Genomic DNA, 21,629 nt, shown 5'->3' on the forward strand with positions numbered 1-21,629 from the left:
GTACATATCAATGAAACTTATTGAAATGAATGACTGAAAGGATGTTTTGATTGAAATTAAATATGTTTTGCATTTAATCCCTTGAGGGATGGCTGCCATCCTGCCCTCTGTGGTTTCTCTCTGTCAACTTTCCTATTCTTGGATCAGTAAATTACAAAGAAAAAGTCATTTATCTCCTCAAGATCATCTATAATCATTGTGAAGCAATGCTAATTACACATGTGGCATGGCCTCTTTGTCTTTGTCCCCATGCTGACAGACAGACAGACAGCCAGCCTTTCATCAGGCCTGGGGATGGTGAGCAGCTGTGAGGAGAAACTAATCTAGCAGTCAGACCAGCTAGCGTCACAGAGCCACCACATGAGAAGAGCTGGCAGCACTCATTTAGACCTGGTTTGGGTCAGCAAGAGTATGTTTATGTGTGTGTGTGTGTGTGTGTGTGTGTGTGTGTGTGTGTGTGTGTGTGTGTGTGTGTGTGTGTGTGTGTGTGTGTGTGTGTGTGTGTGTGTGTGTGTGTGTGTGTGTGTGTGTGTGTGTGTGTATGTACTGTAAGTGTGTACGTCTGTGTGTGCGTAAGTGCGCATTTTGTCTTAGCTTATTTTATGGTTGTTTGTAAAAACAGGAAGTTATGACTAGCTTTCACATGGTTTACATGAGATCTGGCTGGCCAGCCAACACAGGCCTTGACTGTAGATTTAAATGGTTTCAACTTTATTTTTTCAGGTCTTCATCTGTTTAAAAACTGTTTCTCATTTGAGCCAAAAACCACTGCATGTTGCGACAGTCTACCCCCCAGTTGTAAAGGCATATTGGGTCAAAAGACGACACATTTCAAATAATTACCATCACTGATATGTTCTAAACATGGGCTGCAATACAAAACAAGGCTCAGTTGATATTGTTTGTATAAGCGGGAATTGTATAATTCATGAGATATAGAATCACATCCCATAATAGTCCAGGATCAGATCTCATACTCTGAAGGGTCAAATGAAGTAACCATGTAGTTCAAGTCAGTAATTAAACAAACCGCTTCAAATAAAGGTAGCTGATAAGTTAGACCTTCCTGTGGAAAGCACCAGGAAATCCGTAGCAGTGTAATGCTGAAATTACAGTCGCTTCACCTGTGGATCCAGGTTTTGAATTTCAGCTGTAGAAAGAGTGGTGACTTTTCACAAATGGTGAATTTTCACTTATCAAACAGAGTTTCCAGTTACTTCACAGATCACGGTTTAGCTCACAAGACAAGATGAGTTTCCTTGAACTGGATGAATCCCCTCAAATCAAACCATGAAAAAGTAGATTAATTAGCTCGACTAAGCAACATGTGAAGCCGCAGATACAACTTTCAAAGGATGCTTTCAGGTTCATGCATCAGGAGCGCAGCAATGAGGCACACTAACAATCTGCTGTGATAATTTAATTCTGGCCTTTTACATTTAATTAAGTGTTTTACTCTGAGGGTATTGCTGTTTTTTTTGTTTTTTTACTACTGTATAAAAAGAATATTTCCGTTGACAGCATCAATACTTTTTGGCATAAACTGACACAAAGAAAAATGAATCTCACAACCATCTGTATAAACATATACAGTACACAGTGCCCTCTTACTTTGACCTATTGGAAAACGGTGGTACTGTACTGTACATGACATGTGATTGCTTTCTCTGAAACATTTCGTTATTTCACCTTAATTGATTAGTACAATGACACACTCTAAACAGAGGCGGATTTGTATCTAATTATGACTCCCCACCGCACTCTGAACCATTTTAAGGATAAATAAAGCTGTGATTCTTTCTCTCCCTCTCTCATTCTCATCCTTGGTCTCATTTCTCCGAGTCTCCAAGTCTTGAGACACACACAAGAGTCTTTCAACATTTTGGGAAGGATATCTGAACTTTATATCAGCAACTACAGAAATGCAAGCAATCAGGTAAGAAACTTTTCAAAGGATTTCATCACCAGACAAATGATGAGGTAAAAGTTGTATAGTTGCTTTCAGGACTAAATACCAAATGTAAGCCAAACACAAATTACTGTCTTTACCTATTAACTTGATGTAAGACGGGTGGATATTGTTGCTAGGTTTCTGTTTACTGAGAGTAAATCTCACATGTCTTGTAATTTAGTTAGTGTAAGATTAACAAACATGTCAAATAAACATTTTCACTTCTTCAAAAAAAATGGATTCCACCCTCATGAGTCAAGATTCACCTTAACGCTTCTCTAATCATTTATATCCTCAGGTCTCTGTTGGTCCCAAACTGGTCTTCAGATGTTAGTCTGGAGGGAAAGACGGCAATAGTGACAGGGGCTAACACTGGAATTGGAAAAGAGACAGCTAAAGACCTGGCCAGCAGAGGCAAGTACCAGAGCTGCACATTTAAAGACAGAATAATAAGTACCATGATGACTTATACTCTTAGTATTTCTGACATTCTTTCTTTTTTTAGAGTGACTCAGAGTGTGGGAAACACTTTAAGCCTAACAAGCTCATGCAAGAATAACACATATAAAAAGGTGGCACACGTATGAAACTGTTAAATGGAATGGGATTGTATTGGTCTAAATACAAGACAGCTAAAAACATATGAGAGCAGAGAGTGCTGCCGCATGCACTGACAGAAGAAACACTTAGAGAAATGCTTAAAAGTAAATGCAACGTCACCTTACCTTGGTCAGATTTCAACATGCATGCACGTGCAAACACGTACACCACTAAGGGGTATTAATCTGTGTAGGTGCACGGGTGATTCTGGCGTGCAGGAACATGGCAAAAGGAGAGCAAGCTGCTCGTGACATCTTGAGGGACGTGAAGGGAGCCAAAGTAGTCGCCAGGCAACTGGATCTGGCTGACACCAAATCAATCTGCCTGTTTGCTGAGAATATCTACAACAGTGGGTGTAGACACAGACACACTCAGACATATGCAAACTCAGGGTGGTATTACTGGCTCTAATGTGGGTGATAAACATTGTGTTTTCTAGCTGAAAAGTCTCTTCACTACCTGATCAACAATGCAGGCGTGGCTATGTGTCCTTATGCTACGACAGGAGATGGATTTGAGATGCAGTTTGGAGTCAACCACTTGGGTAGGAGATTGAAATTGTATTGTATTAAGTTACTGATACATACATTTCACCTCATCTTCCATGTCTCCACCAACTTTCTCCCTGTTAAGGTCACTTCTTCCTGACCTTTCTGCTACTGGACTTGCTGAAGCACTCAGGCCCTTCCCGGGTCATCAACCTGTCATCGGCAGCCCATGCCCTTGGAAAGATCCAGTTTGATGACCTGAGTGGTGAGAAAAGCTATCACGCTGTCAGGGCCTATGCGCAGAGCAAGCTGGCCAACGTCCTGTTCACCAGAGAGATGGCCAAGAGGACTGAAGGTAGGGAGTATGTATGTGACAGTGAGAAAACAGGATTATGTATGTTGGTCTTTATGTCTCTTTCTGTGCCTCTCTGTCTCTTTTATTGTGCATAAAAAATGGATCTGCATCTCTTGCCAATGTGAGAGTCTCATGCTTCAACCACAACCGCTCCGGGCAAGAAACAGAGCATGGAGGAACATGTTTGTAGAAAACACAGTCAAAACACAGTCATTTCGGAGAATTAATCATCACTAGACCTGCCACACTTTGTCTGTCAGCCTCATTACTGAGATCAAAAAAATAATTTAAAAAAACCCACAGAGACTGATTTGGGTAAATGATTGTAATCAACAATCTACACGTGGATTTAAAGTCAAATGTTCTGCTGAGGAACCTTCATCCACATTATTCCAAGAAAGTCCTCTTCTTACATGAATGATGAATCCTTGTCCCTGCAGTCTTAGGTGTGACAGTTTATGCGGTGGACCCTGGAGTAGTGAACACTGACATTGCCCGGCACATCAAGCGCCCTCTTGTGGATATTGGCAATTTCTTCAGTCGGCTGATCAAGACCCCAGCAGAGGGAGCCTACACCGCCGTCTACTGCGCTGTCACTCCTGAGCACCAGCTGCACAATGGAGGATACTACAAGTCAGTTTGAAATGCAATACCTATCAGTCTAATAATAATAAGTTAACCAAATCGAGCCATGTGTGAAATAAAATCTGATATCAGGCATCATCTTGTCGCATGCACGGTCAATGAAGACCAGTATTAGGCTACTTTCATACCAATCACAGCAGAGGAGGATTAGATAGAAAGAAACAGGCCGTCTAAAAGCTTGAAGCGAAATGTTAAATGTGCAAAGGAGGTGGGCCTAATATCCATATTTTTCATTTTCTTTCCTTTCAGGGACTGTGCCCTTGCACAGAGCTGCAGGGCAGGTCGGGATGACGGCACTGCCTTAAAGTTGTGGGCTGTGAGTTGCCACCTGCTGGGCGTCCGCTGGAGATAAACCCCCGCACATCTCCTTCTACTCTATGAATCAATATTTATTAGCACAGCCATAACATCAATACATCAAGCTAGATTTTGTGAATATTGATATGTGATAATGGACAATGTGTGTGTGTGTGTTAAGTGGACAAACAGGAAACCAGAATGGGTTGAACCTTCTGACTGTAATTTGACTGGGAAAACTCGGAGGTCATGGAGGCTGCTATGCAAAAATGTTGGAAAAGGAAATGATAATAGCTACTGCTAATAAAAAATATTAATAAAAAAAAAACATCACTCATATTCCAAATGGATTTTCTTTTTTTCAGGTAATTTGGGGATTTTCAAGGCTGGGATAAGATATGAGTAGTGTAGTCCAATTTGGATCAGGGGGAAATCAAGTAGCCAGAAGGCAATTCACAGTATTATTAATATAAAGACATATTTAACCATTAGGTTACAGGTAATAAACCTTCTATTCCAGTGGAGCTGAAACTTTAAGCAGCCATGTGTGGGCTCTCATTTTCTTTTTGCACATTATGCTCACCGCGCGCCCTGTGGTGAAAAAAAGAAACTCTTCAGCCTGTCAGACAGCAGGAGACAGCAGGAGAGCCCCCCCACCCACACTCCCACCCCTCCCTTCAGCTCCCCAGCCTGTAACTTGTGAATCAATTATGCGTCAGCTCGCTCCTGATTGGCCAAGCGCTGATATTGTGATGACAAACGGGCGGCGGGGCTGGGGAAGAGAAGGCAAACACGAAATCTGTTGATGAACTGTTGTGAAGACAGAAGGAGGTGTTGTGCTCATTTCATGCTCAAGTCCTGAGGTGGATTTTTCTGTTTTCTGCGCTCCAAAAGGAAGAATGCACTGCAGGTAGGAGAGCAGCAGACACACAGCCGGTGGAAACGACAGAGGTTAGGTGGCTGGCTTTAGTATTAACAGGAATGTCAGACATGTAAAGGGGATTATGCTCCATCGTGGCTCCAGATTTGTCAGTAGATGTAGAGATTTTGCTCTTTGCGTGAACTCAGATCGTTTTTCTTTGCCTATACATTATTTATATAGCCTAGAGTGAAATAGTTTCATTTACCACTGTGACTTTTTTCTGCTCATTTGAATATGTTACTGTGAGTTTGAAATTGTGATTCTTTTACATTCTTGCAAGAAAATATCCTGATTTTCATCTCACAATCAATTGAGCAATATGAATACAATGATCCCCTACTATAAGCTACAGGATGTACTTAGGTGTTCTTAAATGTCATAGAAATGTCAAGGTTTTGTTAAGGACTCACTGGAATCACTCAATATTGGGTTCAGTGTGTTGGATCTATTTCCTCAACATTTCTGAACTTTAGTGGAAAATTCCACAAAGGATCAGGTTGAATGAGACAGATTACTGACAGAAATAGCAGCAGGGATTGAAACTTCTCCAAAATACTTATTATAATGATGACAAATACTTTTTTGAAAAAAAAAAAAAAAATCAGAATTGTGAAAGTTTTCTGTGATTCATAGGTTTTTTCTGTGCTTTAATGGTTGTTTCTGTTGTTCAGTAGTGTGTGTTGTAACCGCTGGTCATGTCAGGAGAGGCTTGATGGGAAAACAGTCATCATCACCGGAGCCAACACCGGTATAGGCAAAGAGACGGCCAGGGACCTGGCAAGACGAGGTACTGTACTGTGTTGCTTGTCCAGCTGGGTTGCATTGATATGGACCCGTCACCCTACATCTGTTTTCTCCTCCTGTTTTTTTTTAACAAACTTTCAAACTGTGACTTACACATTCCACACTTGTCAATGGACTTAAGCTCTAATGCTTGGGTGATGTAAAGCTGTGAAGCATGATCTTTAACTATGGCCTCTGTCCTCAGACCTCCACCATAGAATCAGGTTTAATCCTATACTTACTTGTTTGCTTATGTCTGTGATGCATTATCAGGCTTTATCAAGTGGTTTTATGAGCACACCATATATGAGTTCCAAGTCCAAAGGCAGACATAGGGAAGAAATTTGAAGCTGTGTCAACAAAAAAGAGCATCTTGCTTAACACGTTGCAAATGCGGGAGAAGACAAATAACAGCGACGCAAGAGAGACGAAGCATCAAGGGGACAGAGGGAGCATTGTGAGGGTCTGCTCCACTCCAGAGCCAGACAGGCAACAAAGAGAGATGGGAGGGTGCACCCAGTAGTGCACACACACAGAGACTGAAAGAGACACACACACACATGCACACAGTGAGTAATATGAAAACTGGTTCTGCATATGTGATTCAGTTTGTTCATTCGTCTGCACTTGAAAGGCTCAGCATGGCATTAGCCTCCTTTTTTTGTGAAAACAATCATTGTGCACATGTTCAGAATTTTCCTTTAATTTTGAGTTTAATCTATAATGTAAAACAGAAAGTTATATTTTGGATAAAATGCATGGAAAAGATTGTGCAGAGAGAATAAAAACACAGCACACAGGTTAGAGGAGTGGAAATGCCACACTGTGCTCGTTGTTTCAGGAGAATGAGAATGCTCCATCAAATTACAGCATCACCTTCCACTAAATTGGATTATGTAATAATATGATGACAACATGATTAGCTTTTTAATGATTCATATAAGAAGGTAGTTGCTTGGGGCAGAACCCCATCCCCTACCAGACATTTAATCCTTTATTTGTTTGGTTACATTCGTAAGTGCATTTATCTTCTTTACAAGTGAAATGTACATATTACTCATCCATGTCAAATGACAAAAGTTAATGTCAGAAAAGTGAAATGATGAAGCAATGCCATAATTACATATTATTGAGTCTGAATATGCAGACAGTGATCAAGGCTCACTTGAGCCGTTATTTGTTTTTTGCCCTTATTTGCATATTTATATTATTTATGCATGCGTTCAGTGTGTGATTATCTGGTGGGTGATCTTTAACTTGACTCACTGTGCCCCTCCATTCTCACTGTTTGCGTACTGTTTTATCTAATTGAGTGAACTTGGCTACCAGGGGGATGTGGGAACAATTGGGTTTTCCCACATGGGAGCAGCGGGGGAGAAACAAAGACACTGTGATGGGTCACAGACACCGCACTCCAACTGATTAATGGCTCTCCGCTTCCATAATTGCTGGGCACAACAGCTATTTTGTATGTGTGTAGGAGGATGCATGCTTGTCTGGATAGGAGAGAGTGTGTACGTGTATATGTGTGTGTGCGAGAACGCACGTCCTCAAAGACCCTTTCTAGTCTCATTAAGGAGAATGCATCGTAATTTGCGTCACAGGCGAATGAGAATGACACAGCTGAGAGAGTCTTGTGTTCATGTGAGTGGAGCAGTCAGCTAAATGAGATGCTGAACGAGAGTTTAGAAAACATTAGAGGATAGTCAAAAGTGCACTGTGAGATTTAGGTACTTCCTCTCTTAATTGACATAGGAAGCTCTGTGTGCCTTCAAATGAACAAAGCTGTTCTAGTTTCATGTTGGGAAACTTTCAAAGGATTGCAATCTCCTGTGCGTAGAATATGTACCTAAATAAATCGCTGTCAAGTTTATGGTGTAATGTAATGACTGAGGAATGGCTGCTGGTTATCTGTGTCCTGTGATCTGTCATGAAGTAAAATTCACTTATAGAACAAAATTAGTGCCTTGATCAGAAAACACACAATTGAGAGAAGAGAATTGCTGTGAAATGATGTACATACAGTTTGCACTAGTCTATGTTTATATTATTTACGTTTTCTCTCTAAGTCAGGGTGATGAGGGGGCGAACTCAGCATGCATCACAGGGAAAGAGAAATGAGCAAGCTGGTGAGCTAGTAGAAACTCAGAGCTTCTGCTTATGAGAAAGACTTGACAGTTGAATGGGAAGAACAGGCAACAAAATCCAAAGCCAGAAGAGACAGTGTTGACTTTTTGTGTAATTAAACATTATTACACTTGTTTTCCCAGGTGCACGTATCATCATGGCGTGCCGAGACCTGGAGAGGGCAGAGGAAGCACGGACGGACATTTTGGAAGACACAGGAAATGAGAATGTTGTCATCAAGAAACTGGATCTGTCTGACACCAAGTCCATTAGGGCATTTGCTGAACTCATCATCAAAGGTGGGCAACTGACACATTTTGAGAAAGGCTGTTCAGAGATCAGAACACTTGACTCAAAATTACCCTTTACTGTGTGTCCACGTGTGTGTCTATCTACCAAATATTAACTGCACCTATACCTCCATTTAATGTATGATACTTCTGGAATATTTTTTATACCAACTAACCAACTAATATTCTTTTCAGAGGAGAAACAAGTGAATATCCTGATAAACAATGCAGGTGTCATGATGTGTCCCTACTCCAAGACTGTGGATGGTTTTGAACTGCAGTTAGGGGTCAATCATTTGGGTAAGTCATATATGAAAATTTCATGTTCATGTACATTTTTGGGACTCTGTTGAGCAGGCATGGGATTAAGTGAAGTTGTTTGATTGGCTGTGATGTTTATCAGCAGGATTAATAAAAATAGGATTTTTAAATTGCTCAGGTTTGGTAATTATCAGACATCTTCTTTTGAGAGATGTTATGAACAAACTGTATAACTCCTGTACGGCCTAGCTGACTAACACATCATCCAGGAAAATGAACCAGGGTTACTGTATTCTTCAAGCTGTCAGTGTTTTCCCAGTATTGGACCATGGCTTCCTTCCAAATGATCATTTCCTCGGTGGTATTTTTGTCACAGGCTGACAGGAGACAAGAACATGTTGTGCTCAGAAACGGGCACCCACACACATATGGGCGCGCACAGCAGTATACATACCTGTGCATTCACAAACATCCTCTATATGTGGATTGTGTATGTTACATTATGGAAACTGCTGGTAGGGTCAACAGGAAAACAGGAGAAACAGAACAATTGTAAGGAAAGCACCAGACTCAAACCAGATCTTGAAGTTTCCTTCCTCATGTCACACTTTATCTAAATATAGTCATGTCCCACCTCATGGTTGATAATTTAGAATAATATTCAGTAACTACTGGTCATTGAAACCTGTCCCGTAATTAAGTTGTTTGGCTTGTAACGCATTTAACATACAGCTTACTGTATTAGGAGGCTGAATGACAAATACAGACTTAGTTTGAAGTACTAGATAAACAGATTAACCCCTTCTCCTCAGTGTGAACAAAGAGCATCAGTTGAATTTAGGATATCTTGCTCTTTTGAGATTAGTCTATTTACTGAAGAGAAAATTCAATAGCGTGTCCTCAGTTGGCCTCCCATCCACATGTGTTAGTGTATGGTGGGAATAATGAGCTTCTCACCGACAACACAGTTAGAGCTAATGATTGATTTGAGCTGGTGGTTATGAATAGGAGCCACTTGTGACCTCAACATCACATGGAGTCACAAGTACAGCACAAAGTAAATATTCAGCCATATTATCATGATGTATGCTATTCAATCAGCACAAGGATTCAGGTAAACATGGTAAATTAACGAATGGTCTGTTTGTGCAAAGAGAGGCAGGCTACCATGGGAGAAGAACCACAGAACCAGGAGGCTCTTGGTGCCACAGTTTTTATACCTGCTTCAGCTTTCTCATTGATCCCTTTAAAGTCCTTTGTAGCCAAATTGATGTGTTGTTGAATGGCGATATGTCTATAGAGTGTGTATAAAGATGATTGAGGCCCCGAGTGGTTTCGAAGCTGAGGATGAGCTGCTCTGCCATTATCATCGTGGCACCACCTGACTCCTTTTAACTCCTGGCTAATCCAAAAATGGGCAAAGTGGTGAGCTGTGAGTGAAGCCGAGATTTTGGTACATGCCATACTGGCAAGAATATTCTCCCATTAGCATTGTGAGCACAGCTGGGTGTCTGGGCATCCTCCTCAAAGGCCACTCCATCCAATGTTAATCCAGATAAGCTAGATAAAAAGCTGAGCTAACAAGGCAGGTATGGTACACTGATAAATGCTGGTTAGCACTATTATATGAATAATTCTTGGATTTTACACCCGTAAAAAACATTTTTGACTGGTATTTGCATGAAAAATCCTTTAAAATGCACCTCCACCAAAGCTGAGAAGTCGCATCAAAATAGCTTAGGTGAAAAACAAGTGTGCCCTTTTTCTTTTTGCACGGATTCTTATTTCAGTAGATATACCATACTATTTTGGAAAATCTGATGCACTCCAGACATATTCCAGTTTAGATTTGCAGGCGCTTGTGTGATATGTTGTGTGTGAGAGTTGTGTGACATGTGTTTAGCTGGGATGAATCTGTGCATCTCATGACTTTCCCTAGGTCACGTCCTGTTGACTTACCTGCTGCTGGACCTCATCAAACGCTCAGCTCCGGCCCGTATCGTTGTTGTGGCATCTGTGGCGCACACCTGGACTGGGCTTCGACTGGATGACATCAACAGCGAGAGGAGTTATGATACGATGAAGGCCTACGGGCAGAGCAAGCTGGCTAATGTCCTGTTTGCACGCTCACTAGCCAAACGGTTACAAGGTAAGGCGAGATAGTCGAGTCTCATGTCATTAATGCACAATGAAACCACATGTTAGGGATAGATGACAGAAAAATAGCTCGGTGGCAGATTTGCCTTTAGATTTAATCCACAGCTTTGTGTTGTGGACATGCATGTATGTTTCTTGCTGTGACGATGAGGAAAGTCTTGATGTTTGGACTTGGATGCTTGATGGCAAACTGAGATATGAATCAGGAAAAATAGCCACGTATTCAGTTGTACATAGGACCAGACAGCGGCAAGCAAGTCCAGACCTTCCATTACTGACAGACTGTATAAGTGCTCATCTTCATCTCCATATGATTGTCTTTTCTTGTCTGTTCTGAGGAAGTAAGCTTACATATGAATCAGATTTAAACTGGAAATGAGCCATTTTGCTGTCTCAATCCATTGTTCTTTTTGTCTTGCCTAATGGACAAGAACTGAAAGAAATTACTTTAGAAAAAAAGAAAAGAAGCCCTCCAAGCTAATGGTTGATTCTCTAGATCTGGAGTATAACTCAGTCCAGAGGAACAGACGATTGGGCTTTAAGGGAGAAAATAAAATTAAAATAGAATGCAAATGCTGTTGCCAAATTTTGCTATTTAATTTAATTTTCAGAAACAACAGAAAAAGCTTATTCACTTACGCAGTCACTGTATCTGCTTAAGTATTTTCCACGGATTTATATGTGAAATCATAACATCAGAATACTTGTGTGTAAATAAGCAGGTCGTATTTGCTTGAATGTGTTAACATATATACAGTCCAGTATGTATGTACTGTAGGTGACTGCGTGGGTGTCTGTACATATGTTGCAGGCACAGGGGTGAGCGTGTTCTCTCTGCACCCGGGGGTGGTGCAGTCTGACCTGTGGAGGCACCAGCACCAGTGTATTCAGGTGGCGGTGAAGATTTTCAGGATTTTCACCAAGACAACAGTGGAGGGAGCACAAACCACTATTTACTGTGCCGTGGAACCAGGTCTGGAGAGCCAGAGTGGAGGCTACTTCAGGTACACACATAGTATTTCATCCAACTTTCAATTGGCTACATAAGGGCTTTCAGAGTGCTGCTTCATGCTGCCTACTATTTCTACCTGCTGACTAACAAAAAAACAAAATCACTTAATGTAGTTGTGTAACACATTCTTGTGTAACACAGTAATAATGACCATTCTCTGTCCCTGTGTGTGTTCAGTGACTGTGCCCCTACAAGGTGTTCAAGAGCTGCCTCTGATGATGACCTGGCCCAGAAACTGTGGGAAATCAGCTGCAGTATGCTTGGCATCACCTGGGAATGAATAGCAAACACTTAACTGGGCAGTAAGGGCATTGTATATGCTATATATTAATATCATCTTTCAAACAGCACTTTTAAGCACTTTTATAGAGGCATTGATGTTTCTGTTACTGTTGTGACAAAAATGTATTTTATGACATTACTTTATGAACTACAATACTGTCCAAAAACCAGTAAATCACTGCAAAGAGCTCCAAGCGCTTAGGGTTAGCAAATTGCATTAATCAAATAATTGCATGCTGTTTTACCCCTTTATGAAACTGTTTGTTCACATTCACTGCCACTCAAATACTTTTCTGTACTTTTTATAGAAATTGAAAAAATGATGAAGAAATAATTTTGAACGTTTTGAACACTTTTATTGTGCTTCTACTAACTGATGTGGCTATTCTTAAAGTTGTTTTTGTATCTGTAGTGCTGATGCTGTTCTTGCTGATCTTGTAATATTTTAGTTTATAAGAATACATTAGCCTGCATGATCTTGCTTTTTCATGATCTATTCTGAAAGTCTCTCAATCATGTCCTTTAGATGTGTCTACTGTGGCAGAAAGTTTCTGGCATCAGTGAAAATTTGTCTCTTTTTTAAAATAACATTTTTATGAAATATTGTATACCTGTGGTTGACATTTAAAGCACTTAGATGACAATATGATGTGATTCCTGTTCTGCTTTTGTAACCCTTTAAAGTATCAAAATAGACTTTTATTCATCTGCAAAACTTTGTCTAAAATATTATTGTTGAATTGCCTTTTTGCCACTTTGCAGTTTCAGATGCCTTTCCTGTTGATAAAGCACCATACAGTGACACAGTTTGTTGTAATGTGGCTATAATGTTGGGCATGTTGTGACTTCAGCAATGTGTCTGACATTGGGAATGTGTTAATGTGGCGTGGCAGCATGTATGTAAAAAAATAAACCTATAAGACTGGAAAATACAAACTTTGCTTGTTAATTTGTCTGCTTGTAACTTTGAAGAGTTCTCGGGGTATGAAGGTAATGTTGACATTTTCAAGCTGCTGGGTTGGCTGTAGTCAGATGCCATACGTAACATGTGACACTGGTGTGAATTTTTCCTTCAAGGGTTAAAAAGATTAGGTAGGCTTTGACTATTAATAACATGGGGGAGGTTTTAGCAAGTACCACCCAAACAATTTTTGTGACTTACTCCACAGTCACCTCAAGGGACAGATGTAAAAGGTAATGTTGAAATCCTAATGCTGTTTGGTATTATTTACAATGGCCGTGTACTAAGATTATTGTCCTGTGGGATCTTGAATGCAGCACGAAAACTTTGGCTTGAAATGATGACACTCTAAGAGCAACACTAGTCAAATTATAGAGTGAAATGCAGAACAAAGATCAAGAGAAGAAGACAGAATTATATTACGAAAAACTGTATCTTAATCTAAATCACATGAGGGTATTTAAGACCAAAAGAATGTGGCATGAACAAGAGCAGTGGGTGCAGGACAGGACCAATGCTCTCTCTAAACAATGTGTGTATTGTGAAAGGTGCATAATCACACTCCAAATCAAAGTTCACACCTTTTTCTAAAAAAAAATTGAAAATTGCCCTTTATTGCCTCATTAAACTGAAATGCACAGTACTGTTTGTTGTTAAGCGCCTTTGTCCGGATTAAAAATATAGGCCAATATACATTTGTTTACATGTAGTAAAAAACAATAATGTGTGATGTATGTATGTAAGTTTATGTCTATATAACTGAAAATGCCTTAAATAAAGTTAAAAAAAGAAACAATAATGTGTGGGAAAGAAAGTGCTTTTATTTTGAAAATAGTTGGAAGGAAAAGGTTGGAATAAAGTTGGATATATCATCTAGAAAAAAATAATAAAATAACTTCTATTGCTAGAATAAAATGTGCATTACTAGGCCTTTTTTCCCACGTATGATATTTTTTTATATGTTACAGTTAGAAAAACACAGGTGATATAAAAATATAGGTTTCAGGGTCCTGGTATCGTGGTGTTTTTTTTTTTGTTTTTTTTTAATTAAACATTTATATATACAAAAATACAAATATTCAGACATTAAACATACAATGAATAGACAAACAAAAAATATATACATATATACACTGAATCGTGGGTGTTGCTCGTTATCCCAGGGCCATGATGACTGAGACAAACCCTGCTGTACTGATAGCTGCCGGCTGGCTGCCTTCGTGTATATAATCCTCCTGGCCTGCAGGTGGCGCTGTGGACAATGATTGGAGCTCAAATAAAAAACAAAACAGCGTCGGATGCGCATGCGCGGTTAAAGTCTACGTCAGCTTTTCTCCAGTAACAAGCTGCCTGAACGCTACGTGGCCCTCACTGCTCTGACTGTCTTCTCATCACACACGACCTCGGACACAGGTAAACCAAGTGCTCTTATTTCAGATATTAGTTCTTTTAAAAGTATTATTATTTCTTTATTCTAATATTTTAACTGTGAAATATTTGACTTTTGTTTTTGTTGGTTTTCTATCTAACCTTACGTCGTGCTAATAGCTTTTCTTGCGATAGCTAGCAAAGAGGAGTTGGCTACTCATTACAACTACGTTTTTGTTTCAGTTTTGTTCAATCATAAAGACGTATTTAGATCTACTAGTTAACATTTAATGGTAAAACAATGTGATATGTGGCATAATATCGGTCATTTTGGGTGTGGGAGTTGTGAAAGGCTTGTTTTCAGTGGTGTGCTAAAGTCAACGTCAGCACCAAGACCAGTCCAAGATTCAACTCTGACTTTTGTCTTTTTAAAAACCTCTTATATGCAGAACTTACACCATGGATCAGGTGATGCAGTTTGTTGAGCCCAGCCGGCAATTCGTCAAAGACTCCATCAGGCTCGTAAAAAGATGCACGAAACCCGACAGGAAAGGTAAAAGAATATATTTATTGTCTTCGTTTTTCGTTGTACCGGAAACTGTGTCAAATCATTCATATAAAGCAGAGCTGCTCGGCGACTGCATTCGTGATTTTAAGAGCAAGACGAGTAAAGCGCTGTAATTAAATTATGTTTTGATTTTATTTTAACATCGATTGTTTCCCATACAGAATTCCAGAAGATCGCCATGGCCACAGCTATTGGGTTTGCCATCATGGGTTTCATCGGTTTCTTCGTCAAACTCATTCACATCCCCATCAACAACATCATTGTGTAAGTACATTTGTATCAACCTATTATCACGACCTAAAGTGCTGTCTAAACCTTTGTATCACTGCTATCAGTGATGACTGTACAAAGATGGAGAGTTTTCTGTGGTGTTCTGTCAAATGTTGATCATGTCAAGGACTCTACTCGCTAACCTTTACTGATTATCTGATTTTAATTGTCCCTTGCCTCACTGCAAAGCATTGTAAATAATATCTGTTTGGAGTATGCAGGAATTAACTAATGTCTGTCCATCTGTTGTACAGCAGCACAGCATGTTTATTCCATGTCTTAATCTTTCAATATAAATCAAATTAAATGAAATGCTTAATTAACCTTAACATTAATAATACTATTGCTACTACCACTGACAAATCCACAGTAAATGATAATAGTCTTATTATAGCTCTTGTCCAAAACATTACCAGTACATGGTGTCAGCAACTCCCTTACTAATCAGTTGGCAGCAGAAATGATCAAATATCCAAGCGAGACCAAATTCTGAGTTTCTACCAGTACAGTTAAAAAGTATATACGTAATTAACATAGGAACTGAAAATTAGGCTACTACATTTGTATCTCCAGGTAGAATTATCTACTGCATATGTTAACATAGAATTAACTTGTTCTTAAAGGATCAGAAGTGATTTACCATGTTAGACATTGTTGTTGTTTAACAATGTGAAAGAACTTAATCATTTGTGACATGGTTACATTTAAATCTTATAGAAAATATTTACTTCTTTTTTTCCCTATTCAGCTGTTCGTTTATCATAACAGTCCATAATAATGTCTGAAGTTTAATACAGTAGTATGATGTGACTAAAGTGGTACTTATTATGGGTACATATTAAAGGCTGGTAATTTTGTGACTTAATGAGTTTGCTGCTCAACTGTTCACTGCAGTGAAATACTTGTATTTGGAGACATTGGAGATTTTTCTACAGTTTCTAACTGTTTTTTTTGTGTGTGTTCTTTCCTCCAGTGGCGGTTAAATCCTGGTCAAGAAAAAACACAAACTTCACAACTTTTGGACGGGAGATGGTGCTGTTAACTGTTATTGGGCTGGTGTGATTGGGTCTGAAGGGATGGCATTTTTACATTCTGTGCACAACATTTATATTTCGCTGTGTAAATAAAACAAATGGAAACCCACAGATTGATTTGTCCTGTCTATGCAAATATCTCTCCTACTATTATTATTTGGGGCAATTTACCTTTTCCCACCATTAATTAAAAAAGTACAAAGATGAACTCACACAAAGGCACAAACACCTTTTATTCTGTTACATAACATTTGGGATGATATTGGTGGTAACGAGGTAACACTAGAATGGGGTGATGTCAAAGGCACATGTTGTGGGTGTAATATGAAGCAGATACATGCATATTTTAAAAGGATATTATGTGATGACTATTATAATTCATTACAATTTAGTGTTATGTCAGTTGTTACTTTAAAAAGTGCCTGTTATCAAAATATGTTTTCAATGAAAGGAACCGGGTGTTGTTTGGAATAAGGCTTGGCTTCTTGACATATAAAGGTGCATAGTCATAATTAGGATTAGGCTAGTTCATTTTTAACTTAACCCAGTACAGTGAATATACACAAGGCGTGTTGTAAGAATACAGTATAAAAAGATGCAGGCATGGCCACTTCTGTATAAAAACCTATAAACACTGATCAGATCTATTTGTTCAGTTTTGAGCTTACCTGTGATCCATACTGACCATGTCTTGATTATATCACAGTACACAGTACAATAATAAAAAAATAGATGTGTGATATTTGGTGTTCATAAGATCATTTCTGGCTTAATATTATAGCTAATTAATAGGAAACCCAGTTCATCCAGTGTGTAACTAAAAAACAGAGGAGTAATCTCTCCTGTGCTAATCCCTGTCGTTGCGAATCCCCATGCTCCAGAGAAGTGGCTGGTCTGTGGTCACAGTTACAGGCTTCCTGGGGTTTCCAGGGGCAACAGGCTCATAGGTGTTGGAGGTGCTCACCAGCTTTCCAAACTGCAGGACCTGGTTATCTGGACAGAGAAGACGGATTAAATGTAGTTACATGCAGCAGTAATGAGGGTCTAATGAGTGAGCCTGTTAGTCGATTTAAATTATTCAACGTGCCGAAATAAATTCCAGTGAGTCCTTTCTCCTGCCTGGCTGTTCGAAAGCCTTGGAGATTTTATGGCTTTGTCACTGAGGTGAGGTGGCCCACATGACTTTGCTTTGTGTCTTAACACAGACATCTGGGCCTAGTGAGGTGGTCTGAGGACCACACAAGCTTCACAGCCAAAACCACACACATTCACTAAGGCTATTATACACAGGCCATTGAGCACACTCCCACTTTATGGTTACTGAGGTGAAGAAAATCTCTAAAAGAGAGTCCTTCAGCTGACATAGCAAAATAACCACTTCAAGCTACTTACTTTTCACTAATTATATTATAAGTATGATGCAGTGAATACTATACCTTTTTTCACCCTTCAACTTTTTACAAAGGCTACATGTATTGCAAGGTGGTGGTGGTATAATATTAGCTCCAGTTTCATAAGTAACTCTTCATGTTGGCTCCACACTTGGAGACATAATCGCCTCACTCTCACTTTAACAAATTCAAGATGTAAATAGAAATGGGTGTAGTTGTTTTCAGCCTGATTTTTAACCACCTTGACGTTGCAAATGTTAAAGTGATTGAAGTGAACCATCCAGCCTGAAGAGGACACTTGGCCAACACTGACCTCAAGTGGTTAAATCTGGAAGCTCAGGAAACTCAAGCACATCCAATTGTGAGTCTGTGTGAGCAGTCAGCAACAGGTTTATAACCACGTTGTTGAAAGTACTGATAAGATAAACTGGTCTCACATATACCCACTGAGTACTTTATTAGGAGCACCATATTAATCTAATCTATTTGATCTAAAAAATAAAAATAAAAAGAGCCTCAATTCTTTGTGTTATGGATTCAACAAGGTAGAAACAGTCTGATAAGAAGACTCTGGACCATGTGAACTTGAATGCGTCACATCATTTCTGCAGATTCATCAGCTGAGAATCAACTTGACCACATCCCCAAATGTGTTTTATTGGATTCAGATCAGGTGATTCACCACAGTTTTTTTTAGAGCAGTTATTTGTGTTACCCCAGCTTTTCTGTCAGCTCCAATCAGGCAGGATTTTCTTCTCTGTCCTCTCTCATCAATGCCTTTCACTCGATGATTTTATTTATTTATTTTTTGGCACCATTCTGAGTGAACTCTGCTGTGTGTGAAAATCCCAGGATATCAGTAGTGTCAGGAATACTGAAACGGTCGCCACCATGGGTATTGTACATGTGAGTTTTTATGAGGGGCTCACTCATGCAAAACAATGAATCTTAATAACAAACCATTGGCTGTGCTCCAATGGGTCTAAATGGCAGAAATATGAATTTGTGTGTCATTTTTCCCCATTAACAGTTACATTTCTTCACGCAACATTTGGTCTGAACAAACTGAGCTGACAAGCACCCTGAGAGTGGAGCTGTTGGATCATGTCTAATGTGAAAAGGGCAAACACACCTCAGGGGATTTACACCTGGGGTTTTCTGTTATTCATCCACTATTATCACTCACTGTTATTACTATTTGAAGCTAGTTAAATGGTAAAATATTTCACCTTTATCAGTTTGTAATCCCCACAGTTCAGGGAATCTGTAAAATGCTGCTGTCATTACATTCACATATTGGGTGTAATACTTCTTGGAAAAGCCAAAAAAGTTCTGCTGTAACTTTTGGCTTGAATTGACTGAATTTTTTTTCTTGGGGGAGGCTTAAGGCTGTTTGTGTCTCATAAACCAAGTCACAATGATTTTTCCTTGTCATCCCTGAAGAACTCTGTCTCTCAGCATTGACTTTTTTTGTTTTTTAATTCATCTTGATCTAATTATGCTTGACGTTGGGGATCCATGAGCAACGTCTGAAAGCAAAGTTGAAGAATTAGTGCTCTGAGTGGCACGAATCACAGCTGGAGCGAGGAGGGCAGGTGAGGTTTTTGTTTCTACTTGTCTTGCTCTATTATCATTTGCGGTACGAGCATCGCCATCTGTTCCTCTGAATATATTTGGCCTGGGTGAATGACCTTAAAATGCACCGGTATCACTTCACACATTTTTCATTAAAGATAGCAGGGCATTTAGTGCCAGACTTGTGAAGTTGCTTTACTTGTCTGATGTTGCTATTAGTTAAAAATCTTGACCAGCCAGTTCAAATGTTATTAAATGAAATGACAAAATGATTGCAGGCCATATCAAGATGTTTTGGTAGCCAAACTCTGGCCAAAATACAATTTTAATTTTGTTTTGTGCAGGTTTCAGTTGCAAAACAACAGACAAGTTAATTATAAGTTCTATATTTTTTCTACAGACACTTACAGTACAATATAGTTAGTTTTCATAAAATATGAGGGAGATCTAAAATAAGACCAATCAATTCCAGGTCTGACATTTTGGGAGAGTGTGGATCAGAGAGAAAAATACAACTCTTCAGACTATTTTCTACATAGAGGTAATTTCAAAGAAGTACCAAAGAAGAGTAAAGAGACCAATTAATCATGCAACCTGTTTTAGCAAATGCTGCGGCTCAAACATCACACAACATCTTGCACACTATTAACCCGAACCAACACCTGATAATTGCATTGTTTCAACATGATTTAAAAGAGGCAAACACGAAGAAATTTACAAAATAAGAAATTAATGAATATGCAAAGATGTTATTGGTGAAAGATATTATTCTGCAAAGGCGGAAATTAACACTAAAGAACAAAGCAGGATAGAAGGAAGCAAATCATTTGTCCACAGGCGACTGCACGAACATCAAACAGGGGCAAGAGAAAAACCTGTTCTGCTTCAAAGACTGTAGAGTAACTATGATATTAGACCAGCTTGACGCGAAACTGGGAGGAAAACAAGTTGTATGTGAAGTTAAGATACTCAATAATTGAGTGAACACAGGGCCACAGTCCCTATGCCATGGGCGTATGGGAATAATGTCCGACTGTGTTTAAGTGCAGGCCTGAAGGTTTTTTCTCAGCAGGGTAATGTGTTTCGACCCAATTCATACAAGCCGAGCCACAAGGGTCGTCTGAGCGAGACAGAGGTCAAGGCAGCTGCGGTAGTGTTTTTCGCGAGACGCGTGAGTGAGCATGCACACTTTTATTTGTCTCTTTGGGAGGATCAAAAAGTCCTTACAGGTAAATGTGCGAGTAAACAAGGACAACTATGTGGATGTGCATACAAATGGGATGTTAATTCCAACCTGTTTTCTCAATCAGCCTCTTTTATGAGCAATATGGTCCTAGGTGAACATATGAGCGTCTGCCAAAGCTGAAACCGTTTAGTTACTGTACACAATGGATTTCTGATTTTCTTCTTGTCTCCCCTCAGTGGTGTGGGGGAAAAGTCACTTTTGTGTATGATATTGTGTTATAGTAACAAGATTTGATGCTTTTTTAATTGAAACGTGATATCAGTAGTGGCACTGTTTTCCTATGTTCACACCTTAATTATTAAACAGTTTAAATGAATTTATGAATGTTAAACTGTTAATTGATAATAAAAAAAAAAGTTTTTAAACCACAAGTAGTTACCAACATACTAAGTTTTGAGAGTATTTAAGGTCTTTAAATAAGGTCTGGAATAGGCTTGACAAAAAATACAAATTACTCATTAATGTTAGTTAACGCCATGATAATAACTGAAAATAGTAAATAGCTTCATCTATTTTCTCAGAAGATGGCAATTTCCACACACATTAAGACCCAGCAGGACAGATAAATTGCAAAAACCTTTCATAACTGTTTATGTAATTGCTATAAAAACATCATAGGATTTATCCCTCTGCACAATATGATTGCACTACAACCAAAGAGGAAAATGGATATTGGGGTAAGGAATTGATAACTGGTTTAATAGGAACTGCCACCAGAGGCAGCAGAACACTACAATAAAAACATTAGGAGGCATGCCCAACATGAATGGTGAGTACCACCTACATTTACCAACACAGATTATCTCTGTCTGTCTCCCATTTACAAACATGCACACACACTCACAGACACACATATGCGCGTGCAAACTCTTTACTGAGCACAAAGGCTTTCAGATGGCTTCATTAGTAATCCCCTCCTCAAAGCTGATACCGATCAATACCGGCCCCCGTTGCAGAGGGGACCGAAATGAGCGTCGCACCCTCCAGTGATAACAATGGAGATGTTTGCTGCCTGTAATTGCATTTCCAGCGCCACAGCTGAAAGG

The 21,629-nt window shown here is 39.4% G+C and overlaps 4 protein-coding genes across 8 annotated transcripts in view; 3 read left to right on the plus strand and 1 right to left on the minus strand.

The window, feature by feature from the left end:
• Positions 1 to 360: 360 nt before the first annotated feature.
• Positions 361 to 4,391, plus strand: LOC311003663 (retinol dehydrogenase 12; the record flags this gene model as incomplete). The annotated part of the gene is made up of 7 exons (XM_083995457.1): positions 361 to 419; positions 2,250 to 2,365; positions 2,745 to 2,900; positions 2,991 to 3,095; positions 3,185 to 3,394; positions 3,835 to 4,027; positions 4,289 to 4,391. The coding sequence occupies 7 exons, from the start codon at positions 361 to 363 to the stop codon at positions 4,389 to 4,391; spliced, it is 942 nt and encodes a 313-aa protein (XP_083851583.1).
• Positions 4,392 to 5,162: 771 nt separating this feature from the next.
• LOC311003662 (retinol dehydrogenase 12) lies at positions 5,163 to 12,181 on the plus strand. Its single transcript, XM_083995456.1, has 7 exons — positions 5,163 to 5,246; positions 5,930 to 6,045; positions 8,312 to 8,467; positions 8,654 to 8,758; positions 10,659 to 10,868; positions 11,688 to 11,880; positions 12,066 to 12,181. Exons 1-7 carry the CDS (start codon positions 5,236 to 5,238, stop codon positions 12,166 to 12,168), a joined length of 894 nt encoding a protein of 297 aa, XP_083851582.1. The 5' UTR covers positions 5,163 to 5,235; the 3' UTR covers positions 12,169 to 12,181.
• Positions 12,182 to 14,394: 2,213 nt separating this feature from the next.
• On the plus strand, positions 14,395 to 16,482 carry sec61g (SEC61 translocon subunit gamma; the record flags this gene model as incomplete). 2 transcript variants are annotated; one of them, XR_014596280.1, is made up of 4 exons in its annotated part: positions 14,473 to 14,544; positions 14,949 to 15,052; positions 15,229 to 15,331; positions 16,311 to 16,482. XR_014596280.1 is itself a non-coding variant. In XM_083995594.1 (3 exons), the coding sequence occupies exons 2-3, from the start codon at positions 14,959 to 14,961 to the stop codon at positions 15,333 to 15,335; spliced, it is 201 nt and encodes a 66-aa protein (XP_083851720.1). In that variant the 5' UTR covers positions 14,395 to 14,544; positions 14,949 to 14,958. The 2 variants fall into 2 exon arrangements, 1 of the variants encoding a protein (XP_083851720.1); XM_083995594.1 differs by lacking the exon at positions 16,311 to 16,482 and having other exon boundaries at positions 14,395 to 14,544; positions 15,229 to 15,335.
• Positions 16,483 to 16,585: 103 nt separating this feature from the next.
• Positions 16,586 to 21,629, minus strand: part of tpk1 (thiamin pyrophosphokinase 1) — a 65,634-nt gene continuing 60,590 nt past the window's right edge. For all 4 annotated transcript variants that reach the window (XM_083995591.1, XM_083995593.1, XM_083995590.1 and 1 more), the window contains exon 9: positions 16,586 to 17,364. In XM_083995591.1, the coding sequence (XP_083851717.1) occupies positions 17,219 to 17,364 (146 nt within the window). In that variant the 3' untranslated portion in view covers positions 16,586 to 17,218. The remainder of the gene's footprint in view (positions 17,365 to 21,629) is intronic.

The sequence above is a fragment of the Trachurus trachurus genome (genome assembly GCF_905171665.1).
Source record: "Trachurus trachurus genome assembly, chromosome: 20".
Taxonomy (NCBI): domain Eukaryota; kingdom Metazoa; phylum Chordata; class Actinopteri; order Carangiformes; family Carangidae; genus Trachurus; species Trachurus trachurus.